The sequence below is a fragment of the Petaurus breviceps genome, unplaced genomic scaffold (genome assembly GCF_028583685.1).
Source record: "Petaurus breviceps papuanus isolate PSGF00001 unplaced genomic scaffold, PetGlider_PUasm1.0 370, whole genome shotgun sequence".
NCBI classification, from domain to species: domain Eukaryota; kingdom Metazoa; phylum Chordata; class Mammalia; order Diprotodontia; family Petauridae; genus Petaurus; species Petaurus breviceps.
This window is the reverse complement of record NW_027186297.1, coordinates 490,155-503,113: the sequence shown is the minus strand read 5'-3', so window position 1 is coordinate 503,113 and position 12,959 is coordinate 490,155. Positions and strand designations below refer to the sequence as shown.

The 12,959-nt window shown below is 57.4% G+C and overlaps 1 protein-coding gene across 1 annotated transcript in view; it reads left to right on the top strand.

The window, feature by feature from the left end:
- Window positions 1–12,959, top strand: part of CELSR1 (cadherin EGF LAG seven-pass G-type receptor 1) — a 48,930-nt gene that overhangs the window by 18,407 nt on the left and 17,564 nt on the right. Inside the window, exons 11-20 of the mRNA XM_069099323.1 lie at window positions 166–349; window positions 1,120–1,221; window positions 2,677–2,771; window positions 3,730–3,939; window positions 5,267–5,450; window positions 6,352–6,495; window positions 7,077–7,278; window positions 7,761–7,928; window positions 9,814–9,940; window positions 11,030–11,230. Of these exons, the coding sequence (XP_068955424.1) occupies window positions 166–349; window positions 1,120–1,221; window positions 2,677–2,771; window positions 3,730–3,939; window positions 5,267–5,450; window positions 6,352–6,495; window positions 7,077–7,278; window positions 7,761–7,928; window positions 9,814–9,940; window positions 11,030–11,230 (1,617 nt within the window). The remainder of the gene's footprint in view (window positions 1–165; window positions 350–1,119; window positions 1,222–2,676; window positions 2,772–3,729; window positions 3,940–5,266; window positions 5,451–6,351; window positions 6,496–7,076; window positions 7,279–7,760; window positions 7,929–9,813; window positions 9,941–11,029; window positions 11,231–12,959) is intronic.

The following is a 12,959-nucleotide window of genomic DNA, read 5'->3' as shown; positions in this document are numbered from 1 at the left end:
CTCCCCTCTCCTCATCTCCTTTTCTCTCCCTCCCCCTTTCTTCTCATCTCGCCTCTCCTCTTTCTCCTTCCCTCTCTCTCCCCTCTCCCCATTTCCTTTTCTCTCCCTCCCCCTTTCTTCTGACCTCCCCTCCCCTCTCTCTTTTTCTCTCTCCCTCTCCTCCAGGAGAACTACTACAAGCCTCAGAACCAGGAGACGTGTTACCCATGTGATTGCTTCCCCTACGGCTCCCACACCCGTACCTGTGACATGGAGACAGGCCAATGTGCCTGCAAATCTGGGGTGATCGGACGCCAGTGTAACCGCTGTGATAATCCCTTTGCTGAAGTGACCACCCAGGGCTGTGAAGGTGGGTACCATCCCTCCTGGGGCCGCTGGCCAGCATCATTGTGGGCAGAGAGGGAATTCTGGAAATGCTCAGCAGACCTGCCTTCCCCAAGTTTTAGGGTCTTGAAAGGGACTTTGCTTCATCAGGATCATGAGCTTATAGATGCTTAGATCTGGGAGGGGCTTCAGAGACCATCCAGCCAAATGTCCTTGTTATACAGAGGGAGGAAACTGAGGCCTGGGGAGAGGAAAGGATGTGCCGAAGTTCACCTGGGCATGAGGGCAGAGCGAGGCTTCGAGCCCCAGGCCTTGGATTCCCAATTGAGTCTTCTCCCTACGCCTTTCTTTCCTCCCCCCTCCCCTCTCCTGGTGAGGCCCCATCTGCAGGAAGGGCCTGAAACAGGTTTGTGGTTTAGCCCCCACTGGGATCTCTGCCTGGCCCTGGGGGAGAGGAGACTTGTTTATAAAATGCCCCTAAAGCTTCCCTTCTGGCCCCCTCCCTGTGCAGCCAGCCCCTTCCTGTGCCATGCCCCAATCCAGCAGACACCCAGCACAGGCCGAGATGTGGTCCTGGAGCAGAGCTGGAGGGACTCTGCGGTCGTCCAGCCCCACCCCTGCTCTGCCGATGGGGAAGCCGAGGCCCAGGCTGACCGTGGCCTGTGTTTCATGGAATGTTTGCTCTGCTTGGAGGAGATGGATCATCTCCCGTTTATGACAGAGCCTCGAGGGAGCCATGAGTCGCATTTCAGGCACAATATTCCGATGTCTTTGTTGTTTTTTCCGGTGTCCCAGTGATCTACAGTGGCTGTCCCCGCGCATTTGAGGCTGGCATCTGGTGGCCGCAGACCAAGTTTGGGCAGCCAGCGGCCGTGCCCTGCCCCAAGGGATCTGTGGGTAAGTGTGAGCATGGAGTGGTCTCAGCCTGTGTGGTTAGCGGAGTGAGAGAGTGAGCCAGCAGGCGGGCCAGAGGCTGATTAGGGGGCCAAGCACTCACTGAGCAAGGGTGATCCCTGGCGCATCCTGGGCATGAATCCCTCAGGGAGACACTGAGGTCCTCAGCATGTGGGATGCCAGTGATGCCTCCCACCCCTCGGCACCCTTAGGGCCTGCCAAGTGCATCTCTCGTGGCTGCCCTGTGAGTGAGGGGTGCCCCACTGAGACCAAGAGAACGCAAGGGATGGGCCGGTGGTCACACAGACGGTCACCAGGCCCATGCCCCAGCTCCACAGCTGCCTCCTCTATGTGGGCACTGCCCACACAGAAGTAAAATGTTTCTGCCAACCAAGTGGTCTCTCATGGAGTAGACTATCCCTCGGTTAGGCTGTCTGGCTTTTTTCCTCCTCCACGTGGGCCCACTAGCCAAGTACCCTGCACATAAAACAGGCATTTAGTGACTGTTCATTGGATGGATGGATGGACGATGAGCGAATGAATGAATGAGTGGGTGAGTGAATTAATAAACAAATAAATAAGTGAATGAATGAATGAACAAACGAATGAATGGATGAATGAGTGTCTGCCCCCTCTTCCATGTGTAGTGTCCTTGACTTAGTACAAGCTGAGTGTAAGCTGCTTGTTTTTTTTTTTTTTTTTGCTTTTTGGAGGGCGATTGGGGTTAAGTGACTTGCCCAAGGTCACACTATTAGTTTTTGCGTTAAGTGTCTGAGGTCAGATTTGAACTCAGGTCTTCCTGACTCCAGGGCTGGTGCTCTATTCACTGCGCCACCTAGCTGCTCTGAGTGTAAGCTTCTTGAGGGCATAAACTTTCTGCCATTGTATACCAGGCACATAGTAGGTGAAGTTGCTTTGTCACCATCTCCTGTATCCCTCCCTGTGTCTCCCCTCACCCAGTCCCCTAATTCAGGCCGCCCTCACCTCTCCTCTGGACCCTCTCCAGAGGTCTGACCATGCCACACTCCTGCTCAGAAAGCTTCACTGACTCCCTGTTACCTCCAGGATCAAACACGTTTGCGCTTTAAAGCCCTTCTCAACCTACCTCCAACTTACCTTTCCAGAATGATCTCAGATTATTCCCTCTCACTTGCTTTCCATTTCCCACCTCCATGCTTTTGCCCAGGCAGCCCCTTCCCTCGTCTCTTGGAACGTCAGGCTCTCTCCAAGGCTGCACTCGGGGGTCTCCTGATCTCTCAGTTGTCAGCGGCTCCTCCGACCCATGAATCCCTATGAAAGTCCACTTTCTTTTGGGCATGTTTTCTTGTCTGTGGACGTGCTCTCTGAGCTCCTGGAGGGCAGGGGCGGCTCCAGCCCTGGGCCTGGTGCACAGGAGGCCCGCGGCTGTTGGGTGGGTCAGTCACCGGCTCTCAAATGCTGCTCTGCTTGACTCCCCAGGAAACGCCATCCGCCACTGCAGCAGTGAGAAGGGCTGGCTGCCTCCAGAGCTGTTCAACTGTACCACGTCCGCCTTCCTGGGCCTCAAAGCCATGGTAAGAGGGCGGCTTCCCCTCCACTTAAGTGGGGAACCCGCCGGCGGTCGAAGAATCCGAGGTCAGAGGTTCTGTGACCCACTGACGGTGGAGAGGGAGACTCAGGGCAGTGCTCTGAGTCGGGAGGGCACCGCTGAAGGCACTCGATCCTCTGAGCTGGGAGGGCACGGTTAAAAGCGTCGATCCTCTGAGCCGGGAGGGCGCTGAAGGCGTCTTGTCCATTGATGGACTCCAAGCCCTCCGCGCCTTAGCTATTGGGCTGTGAGTTACCGTGGGCACTGTTTTCTCCCTGCTGGCCACGTTCTGCCCTCCCCCACATGGCAGCACAGCTCCGAGGTTCCCTATCGCTGGGTCTGGGTTTAAATCCCCACTGGCCTAGGTGTTCTTGGGGTAGGTCATGCTCTGACAAGGACCTCACGGAGGCATCTGAGGGGAGTGCCAGTGCAGGATGGGCACTGATGCCCAGGGTTCTCCATGTCTGTGAAGGGTTCCTGGCATTCATCTGGGGTTTACTTGGGGTGCCTGCTCAGCTCCAGTGCGGTAGGGAAATGATGCGACTCTGGAAGGCTGTACCATGGGAGGCTAAGCTCTAGCAGGTCATCCCCCCTCCCTCAGCAAGCGACTCTCCAAGTACTGGTCCATGGATGGACCCTGGCTGTGTTGTCCAAGACCCAGCCTAGTTAAGGGGAGGGAAGGGAAGCTCGTCTGCCAAGGTCACCAAGAGGGAACACTCAAAAATCAGAGTGACCCTAGTAGGTGCTTTGTAAATGCTCATGATTGATTGGTTGGTACTAAGGCATGGAGTACCCCCAGGATGTGGATGGTTGGGCGATCGCACACTGGTATCAATCACAGGGTGTTTAAGTGGTTATATTTGCAACCAGAATTTTAAATGGAAAAAAAAAATTAGCTAAAATCGGCTCCTTTAAAACATTCATCTTCTCTCTTCCTGTTTCAGAATGAGAAGCTCCATCGAAACGAGACCAGAATCGATGGGGACAAATCAATCCATATCCTCAGAGTGCTGGAGAATGCCACCAAGTCCGTGGACGTCCTGTACGGGAATGACGTGAGGACCGCCTACCAGATCATGATCCACGTGCTTCAGCATGAGAGCCAGCAGCAAGGGTTCGACCTAGCGGCCACCAGGGACGTGGAGTTCAATGAGGTAGGGAGGGAGCTGCTTGGGGGAATCTTTGGTCCCATCTGCACGGACAGTCCCTCCGCCAGGGCAGATTGCAGCCCATTCCCACCTTCTCCTTCCACCCTGTTCTTGTCCATTTCTTTTGCTAGTCCACAGCCTGGAGAAGCTTCTCTGGGTTTGTTAGTTGTAATAGCAACACTGCTCCCCATTTCTGCTGGCTTGAGGTTGACAGAGCGCTTTCCTACTGGCAGCCCTTGGAGGCAGAGTGAAAAATCGTTATCCTGGTTTTACAAAGAAGGAAACTGAGGGTCAATGAGAGCAGTAGGGATGAGAGAGATGGGAGCTGTTGCCTTTGTGGCTTCGGGTTCAGACTCCATGTTCTCCGGGCCCCTTCTCTCAGTAAGCCTGGAGGAACCCAAGCCCAGACTTTATTTTTACAGATGAGGAAACTGAGGTCAGAGGGAGGAAGTGCTTTTCCCAGCCGCCCAGTCAGTGAGGAGCAGGGCTCAGATTTGGGCAGCTGCTGGGCAACCTTGGGCTCATAGATCTAGAGCAGGGGAGGCTACAGAGGAGAGAGTCAAGCCCCACAGAGGGGATGTGTGCCCAGGGTCACACGGTAGTGTCTCTGAAGCAGGATTCGAACCCAGATCTTCCTGATGCCAAGCCTAGCAGAGTGCTGCCTGCCTCTGAGCCTCAGTTTCCTCATCTGAAAATGAAGGGTTTGGACTAGATGAACTATGAGGGTCCTTCCTGCTCTAATCTATGAGCCTGTAAGTAGCAGGGGCAGGATCTGAACCCAGACCTTTTAACTGAGAAAGCAGGACTTCCTGCTTTATAAGCAGAGAACCATAATAAACTCATCTCCCATCTTGGCCCAGGCTGGGGAGGAAACACAGCCAGGTGCCCATCTTGAGTTGGGCAGTGTTGCCATCAGGACCCTGGAGAGCGTCCTTGAGGGAGGAGGAAAGGGAGATCGCTCTGGCTAGCCTGGGGCTGGGCGGGCTATGAGCAGGTCACTGACCCCTCGGCTCCAACCCCTCCTCCCCCCACCCCCTCTGAATGGGCAAGGTCGCCTTCCACGTCCTGCTTCCCCAGACGGTGGATGCTCAAGGGTAGAAGGAAGGGGGGCTGCCGATATTCTGTGTGCCCCGCAGCAGCGGCGGCTTTGGACCCAGGAGCAGGGACTGTGGGGCCGGGCTGGGGGACCCTTCCCTGCCCCGACCTCAGCTTCCTCCTCTGCAGAATGGGCGTGGGAGGCCCTGCAGAGCAGGTGAGGTGCCGAGTGCGAGGCAGTTGTCCTGGAGGTGACTTTGGCCTTGTCTGTCCGCGTCCCCCCTTCCTATCCCTGCAGAACCTCATCCAAACAGGCAGCGCCCTGCTGGACCCTCGCCACCGGGACTCCTGGGAGCAGATCCAGCGCACGGAGGGGGGCACGGCACACCTGCTCAGGAGCTTCGAGGATTATTTCTGCAATCTGGTGAAGAACATGAGGAAGACCTACATGAAGCCCTTTGTCATCATCACGGCCAACATGAGTAAGCCTCGAACGCTGCGGTGGGCTGAGGGGGGGTGTGCGGGCCTCGATAATGTCGTTCCTCCACCCTGCGGCTGAGGGGGGTGTGGGGGTCTCGATAATGTCGTTTCTCCACCCTGCGGCTGTGGGGTGCTTGGGTGTCCTCTACTAATGTCCCTGCAAGCTCCTGCACCCTGCGGCTGAGGGGTTCGTGGGGGGCCTGGTATTTACTCCCTAAATTTTCCCCAAGCTGGCCCAGGTCCAGCAAGACAAGGAAGATTTAGGGAGCAACCCTGATTCCAGCTGTGGGTGTGTGAGCCTCTCTCCTTTCCTCCACCTCCTTGCCCCAAACATGTCTTAGCACACCTCCCCTGGAGGTCAGCCTCGCCAGGAGCCAGGATAGTCCTTGGATGCCAGCAGACCCTTCAGACCTGCCACCAAAGCTGTTCTGGCCTGGGGGGATCTCTGCTCACACAGAGGGGTCCAGCTGAAACAGGGCTTAACCTTGGATCAGCCAGTGAACACGTTTGTTATTTTTTTAAATTTTTTTTTTCCTGTTTTTAATTTTTAACATTATAGTAACAGTTTCCCCCTGATAACGCTGTGCCTTTCGAGCATGATTCTCGGAAGGTGGGGTCTCGGGGCTGCCCCGCTGCCTAAATGGCCCATGATGCAGATGGCACGTCCCCCTCCTCCCCGCCCCAGGCCAGGGGCCTTTGCTGCTGCCTCAGCCCAGGGAGCCAGACCCCATCACCCTCTCCTCTCTGGGTGGGAGTCCCCAGAGGCAGTTCAGAACTAATTCTCCAAGCAGCACCTGGATGGATGCCTAGACTGGGCTAGCGGCTCCCCTCTCCGGGGAGGACATTTCGGGTGTGCCGGCCCCGTGTCCCGCCAGTGGCCTGACGAAGACGTTTCTGTTACAGTCCTGGCCGCTGACATCTTCACCAAGTCCAACTTCACGGGCGCCAGGGTGCCACGGTTCAACGAGATTTACGAGGACCACCCCAAGGACCTGGAGTCTTCTGTCCTCTTCCCTGCCCACCTCTTCCAGGCCTCGGACAGGAGGGGTAGGTCCAGGGCAGCTCACTGACTCTACATCTTGTATGTTAGACACCGTGCACAGGCGAAACCTCAGAACAGCCGGAGCACCCGTCAGGAGGCTTACCTTCTATAAGGGGATATGGGAGGAACGCAAAGCAGGCGTTGGCTCTAGAAGACTGAGGCTCAGACCCCCTGAAACTTAGAGCTTGTATGGAGTAGGAAGAGGGGCTTGGCCCTGGTGGTCTCTGAGGGCCTTGTCAGCTCTTGGGTCCTGGGAACTCAGCCCCGGTTCTTCCAAGCTATGAGGTCCGCTGTGATCCTCACCCCCCCCACCTCAGAGCTCCTGTGCTAAGCCCCTGTCTCTTCCAAGCCCCCACCTCCCACCCCCCACGCCTCTGAGAGGGTCTGGGAATCTGGGAGGAGGAGAAAGCCCTCCGGATGGGAGGGGTGAGGGAGCTGGTCCATCAGACACAGATGGGGGGCATACTGCAGGTCTGGGGGGACCCTGGGGGTAAACAGTTGCCCCCGGAGGCAGGTTTATCTCCCAGTCTTCCAGTAGCCAGCTGACCAGCCCCGCCCTTCTGACGCTCTGGTGTTAATCTCGTAGACGCGCCCACGGTGAAGCCCTCCAAGCACAGAGTGACCCCCAGAGCCGACCCCACCGACCCCATCACTGATGACTCTCTGTTGAAGAGCAGGAAGCGGCCGTCGGACGAGTGGAGTCAGCATGCTGTGGCCCTGGTCCTCATCTACCGCTCCCTCGGGCAGCTGCTGCCAGAGCACTATGACCCAGACCGGAGGAGTCTGCGGTGAGCGTGTGGGATTCTGGGCCACCAGAGGGGAGCTGCCCGCGGTCGCAGAGGGCTCTCCTGATACTGGCCTTGGGCAGAGACCCCCAAGGGTTTCCCTCCACAGCAGCCTGTCCTGGCCCTGCTCCCCCCCCCTCCCCTGTCCCAGGCCCCCAACAGGCTCCCTGGAGTCCAGGGCTCACCAGCAGCAGGTCAGGGCTGTGAGGACAGTGTAGCCCAGTGGGAGGAACAGTAGGGCCAAGGCTGAGGCACTGGGTTTTAATCCCACCTCTGGCGATCACTCCCTGTGCCTCTGACACGAAGGCTGGACCGGATGGTCTCCAGATTCATGAGCATGTGGGCTTCCTGTGGCCCCCGCCTGCCAGAGCTGGAGGTGCCTGAGAACAGGGAGTGCAAGTGCTGGCCTTCCTCTCCATGCAGGGAGGGCCCGCTCCCTTTCTTGGCAGCCTCTGTGACTTGGGCTCTCCCGGTTTCCCTTCCAGACTGCCCCATCGGCCCGTCATTAACACCCCGATCGTTAGCACCCTGCTGCACAGCGAGGGCGTCCTGCCCCCGGGCCAGCCGGGACGCCCCATTCTTGTGGAGTACACTCTGCTGGAGACAGAAGAAAGAACCAAGCCAGTCTGCGTGTTCTGGAACCACTCCCTCGGGTCAGTTCGGGGGTCAGCCCTCGAGGCTTCTGACCTCATGGGCCGGGGCTGTCCCAAGCAGAAGTGACAGCCTGGGGGGGTGGTGCTGCTCCGGGGCCCAGGTCGGAGCGTGAGCATCGCCACCACCGCCCGCTCAGGAGGGGCAGGTCAGGAGCCGCCACAGCGGAAAGGGTCAGCTGAGTGGGCACCATGCGCTATGGCAGGAGACCCACCGACTGACTGGGCGTCCAGCCCCGTGGCCCTGGAGACCTCTGCTATAGAGGCAACTGCTGGTACAGCGGAGAGAGTTCAGGGTCTGGCCTCAGGCACTTACTAGTGGGGTGACCTTGGACAAGTCCCTGAACCCTGGGTGCCTCAGTTTCCTCATCTGTAAAATGGGAATGACAATAGCACTTCCCTCCCAGGGTTGTGACCACCAAAGGAGGCTGTATTTGTAAATCACAGGTCTAGCACATAGTAGGCACATAGCAGGCACTCTGTGTTAGCTGTTACTGTTCTTGGCCCAGTGCCTACCCGGCACATAGTAGGCACTTAATAAATGTGTTGACTGACTGGCAGTGACTGAAAGCAAGCCAGGCTCTGAGGGGCTGAAGGGCCAAGGACGGCCCAGGGGGTGGGGAGAGCTGCCTCCCTCCCGGAAAGGAGTGTGCCCTTGCTTGCCTGTCCCGGCTAGGAGGCGGCTTCCTAGAGAGGTGGGGGGGGGGGGGGCACTATTTCCTGTAGTGTCTGTGAAGTCCAAACAAAAGCGGCCATAAAGCAGCTTTCAGGCAGAACCAAAGGGCTCCTGACCCTGGCGGCTCTCTCCTCTGGCAGCATCTCTGTTTTCCCAGGGAAGCAGCAATTAGTCACTACTTTAATCACTGGCTGCCGGGCCTTTTAAAAACACCTTTTATCCAAGCATCTTCAGAAGGGGAAGACAGACCCTATTAACTTTTACATCCCATTGTATAGATGAGCAAACTGAGGGGGGAGAGGGAGGGGCAGCCATTTCCCAGAGCTGAGGAGAACGTGGGTATTTTCCGGAGTCTCTTCCTGGCTTTGAGGTCTGACTTTCCATCTGTAAAGTGGAGGGAAGGACGGGACTTGTCTCTGAACAGGGCTCATAAAACGCTTGGGTATCCTCGGATGAAAGGTACCCCAATAACAAAAGGCGTGCCCGACTAGAATGCGTTTATCGTTCTTTCTTATCCAACCCCGACTTTGAAGGAGTGGCCCCTCCGTTCTTCTCCTAAAGAAGGAGGCAGTGGGCGGCTCCTTGTAGACTCTACTGCCCATTGAGAACCAAGACCCCAGGCCCAGATTAAATCCTTGGCTCAGCAGGAGAGGGGGCAGCAGCCCACTAGACAGCCCAGGCCACTGGGGGGCTGCCTGCCTTCCCAGAGCCCCCAGGACCAGGGTGGACAGAAATGCCCCAGGAAGTCTTGGTGGGAGGCTCCCCCTGTGACCAGCCCTTGGCAGGGGCTCTGGAGCCCTGGGCTCCGCTGTCTGTCACTAGAGGAGCTCTGTGACCCTGCCCTGACCCTCTGGTCTATGAAAGGAGGGCATCTTTGAGAGTCCTGAATGAATGAATGAATGAATGAATGAGGAAGCCATTCTGGGGTGCTTACTGTGTAACATCACCGTGCTAAGTCCTGGGAATACAGAGGGAACATGGGACAGTCCTGCCCCAAGGACCTCAGTGGGGGCCACAGAACCTAAGAGAGCTTTAGCCTTGGGGCAGATGGTGGGAGCCTGGGCTGGTCTGGGTCTCCCCAGGAGCCTCAGAGATGCCCCCCCACCTCTTCCAAGGCCCAGGAACTCCAGGTGACTGGCAGGGGGCTCTAGCATGTCACAGGGAGTGCTGCCAGGGTCAGCCGGGGCTCACAGCTGCCCCTCTCTGCCACAGGAGCCGGGGTGCAGGAGGCTGGTCGGCCAAAGGCTGTGAGCTGGTCTCCAGGAACAGCAGTCATATCACCTGCCAGTGCTTCCACTCCAGCAGTCTGGCCGTGCTGATGGACATCTCCAAGCGTGAGGTGAGAGGGCAGGCCCTCATGGGGTGACCAGGACACCCCACTGGCTAGAAGTGATGTCCTTTGTAATCATATGGATTTTATGTATTTAAAAATACTATCCTTAGAAAGAGTCTCTAAGCTTCACCTTATCATCAGAGAGAGATCCAGGGCACAGACAAGGTTAGAAAATCCTGGCTTAGAACAGAGGATGGCAGAAATGGGGAGGGGTCTGAGAACAGGGGATGGCAGAGCTAGGAGGGAGCTTAGGACAGGATGGCAGAACTGGGAGGGGCCTGAGAATGGCAGAGCTAGGAGGGCCTTAGAACAGGAGATGGCAGAGCTGGGAGGGAGCTTAGAACAGGATGGCAGAACTGGGAGGGGTCTTAGAACATCAGCTATTAAGAACCATTAATTCCTTCCTGAGCTCCCCTCACATACAAAGGCCACATATTACAAATTGGGCCATTCACAGAGTGGGGAGGGGGGACATCAGACTTGGCCCTCCAGGATAGTGAGTCCATCAGGGCCCAGGGCCTAGAGGTGAGATTCCCTGGAGAGGCCTCAGGGCTTGACTGGCCTGAGAGACAATCCTGTTCTGGCTTTTTGAGAAACTAGCTCTAAGCCCCCAAGCCCCAGGGTCGCTGCTGGAGGGCCCCAGGACAATGGCTGGTTAGTAATCCCCCCAGGCTGGGAGGAATGTGCTGAGTGACCGATGGCAGGGAGTGGCCCACAAGCCCGAGGGGAGAGTGTGCCCTCTTCTGGCTAGCTGTCACTACCAGCTGCCATCAGCCCCACCTTTCCGTCCCAACCTCAGTGTACTTGGCTGTGAAATGGGCACAATGATCCATGAGAGACAGCATTCTTTAATGGAGAGAGGGCAGGAAGGCCTGGGTGCAAATGCTGCTCCCCACGTTACTGACGGTGTGACCATAGGCAAGTCCCTCCCGCTGTCTCAGCCTGTTGAGGACACAGCCATTTGCAGGAGCGCCTGCTTCCCCGGGTTGTGAGGCCAGAGCAGACTGGATGGAAAGGGCCCTCCGCGGTCCTCCGTCTGGGCGCCAGGCCCCTGCCTCGACGCGTTCAGCCTCAGGGTCTCTTCTCCTCCTGTAGCACGGCGAGGTGCTCCCCCTCAAGATCGTCACCTACACCAGCATCTCCATCTCCCTGGCAGCCTTGCTCATGGCCTTCCTCCTACTGCTTCTGCTTCGGACTCTCCGCGCCAACCTCCACAGCATCCACCGGAACCTGATCGCCGCCCTCTTCTCCTCCCAGCTGGTCTTCGTGATCGGGATTGACCAGACAGAAAACCCGGTAACTGCGTCCCCCGGCGGCCCCCCCCCCCAGGCCGAGGAAGTGTTGGGAGGGGGCGGGCGGCAGCGCCAAGCAGTGGGCCGCCTCTCCTTCCCCCATAGCCAGGATGCGGGCCTAGCTGCTTGAGCCAGACATTCAGTCCACTAGAACAAGCACATATTGAACACCTGCTGTATTCACACCAGCACCTGCCCAACTCCCAGAATCTCTAAGCTGGTGTGGCCTCCAGGTCATGGCGTCCAGCCCCTGCCTGCCCAGGGCTTCATCTGACACGTCCCAGTCTCAGGTTCACTTATTGAGTGTGTACTGGGCACGGTTCCAAGCCCTTCATATGGACCACCCCTGCCTCCAGGGAAGTTCCATTCAGTCCGGCAAACTCTTAACAAGCAGCTGCCGTGTGCCTGACACCGTGCTAGGCACTGAGGCAAAGACAAGAAATTACAAGCTGGGCCCTGCCCTGGAGGGGCCTTAACCACGGTGACCAGGAAAGGCGGCATTATTAGGCACTCACTGTATGCTGGGCTAAGAACTAGTGAGCAAACAGGCAGAGACATTGTCCCTGCCCTGGCTGCGCTCCCCAGGGTGGGGACACCCTGAGTAAATCCCTCGCACTGCCCAAGATGCAGTAGATCAAGACTCAGTAGTCTGAGGGGGAGGCATCGGCAGCTGCTGGGGCTTGAGGAAGGCCAGGAGGCAGAGGAGGTCATTCCCGGCATATAGGCAAAGGTAGGGAGGCTGGAGATGAGGTCGTGTGTGCTGGGAAGGCAGCTGGGCCAGGAGCATGTGTGTGGGGGAGGGCAGCTTGTGAAGAGCCTGAAAGGCCCATCAGAGGAACTTCCACGAGGTCCTCAAGGCCTCCCAGCAGAGCTCATTAAATAGGACAGACGGAAACTGGAGGCCAGGAGACCCATGGGACACTCTGCCCTAAGGGGGGGGTGATGAGCCCTGGGTGTGGAGGGCAGGAGGGAGGGCAGGGAGGGCTGCAGGACATGTCTGGAAGTTGGAAATAACAGAAACGGCAGGACCACAGATTGGACTGGGGGTGAATGCATGTGAAGAGGTGATGGCCAGGGCTGTGAGCCTGGCTGCCCATGGTGGATGGAGGATGGGAGTGATACATTGAATCTGAGATGTCCAAAAAGCAGTGGCGGGGGTGGGGGTGGCATGGCCCCAGAATGCCAGAGCTCCAGAGACAGGTAAGGGCTGGGCCTGTGGGTCTGGGGACCTGTGTGGTCTGATAGTTAAATCCAAGGGAAATGGTGAGAGCAGGAGAAGAGGGAAGAGAGGCGCAGGACAGAGCCTTGGGTGCGCCCAAGGCCACTGGGGGCTTCCCATATGAAGATCCGAGCCACAGGACAGCAGGGAGGAGAGCCCCGCGGTCCTTAGAGAACGCCCCGGTGTTGGCAAAGTGCTTCCCGTCAGTTCCTTGTTTCTGCAGAGATCCCTGGGCGCCTGCCTCGGGGGAGGAGGAATCAAGGCTTCTGAGCACAACAGCCCTGGGTTTGAGGACGATGGGTGTCTTCTGGCCATTTCGAAGATGAGAAAACTGAGGCTCGGGGCGAAGTGACTTGGTCCAGGATGCACAGTCAAGGAGGGGGTGCGAATCCTGTCCTGTGACTCGGGGCCTTCATTCTGCCCTTTCAGTCATTTTCTTACCCATTTTTCTTATCAACATAATAATTTTTCTCAAGCCATCGACAGACACGGTCAAAAGCCAGAGCCAGTCTCC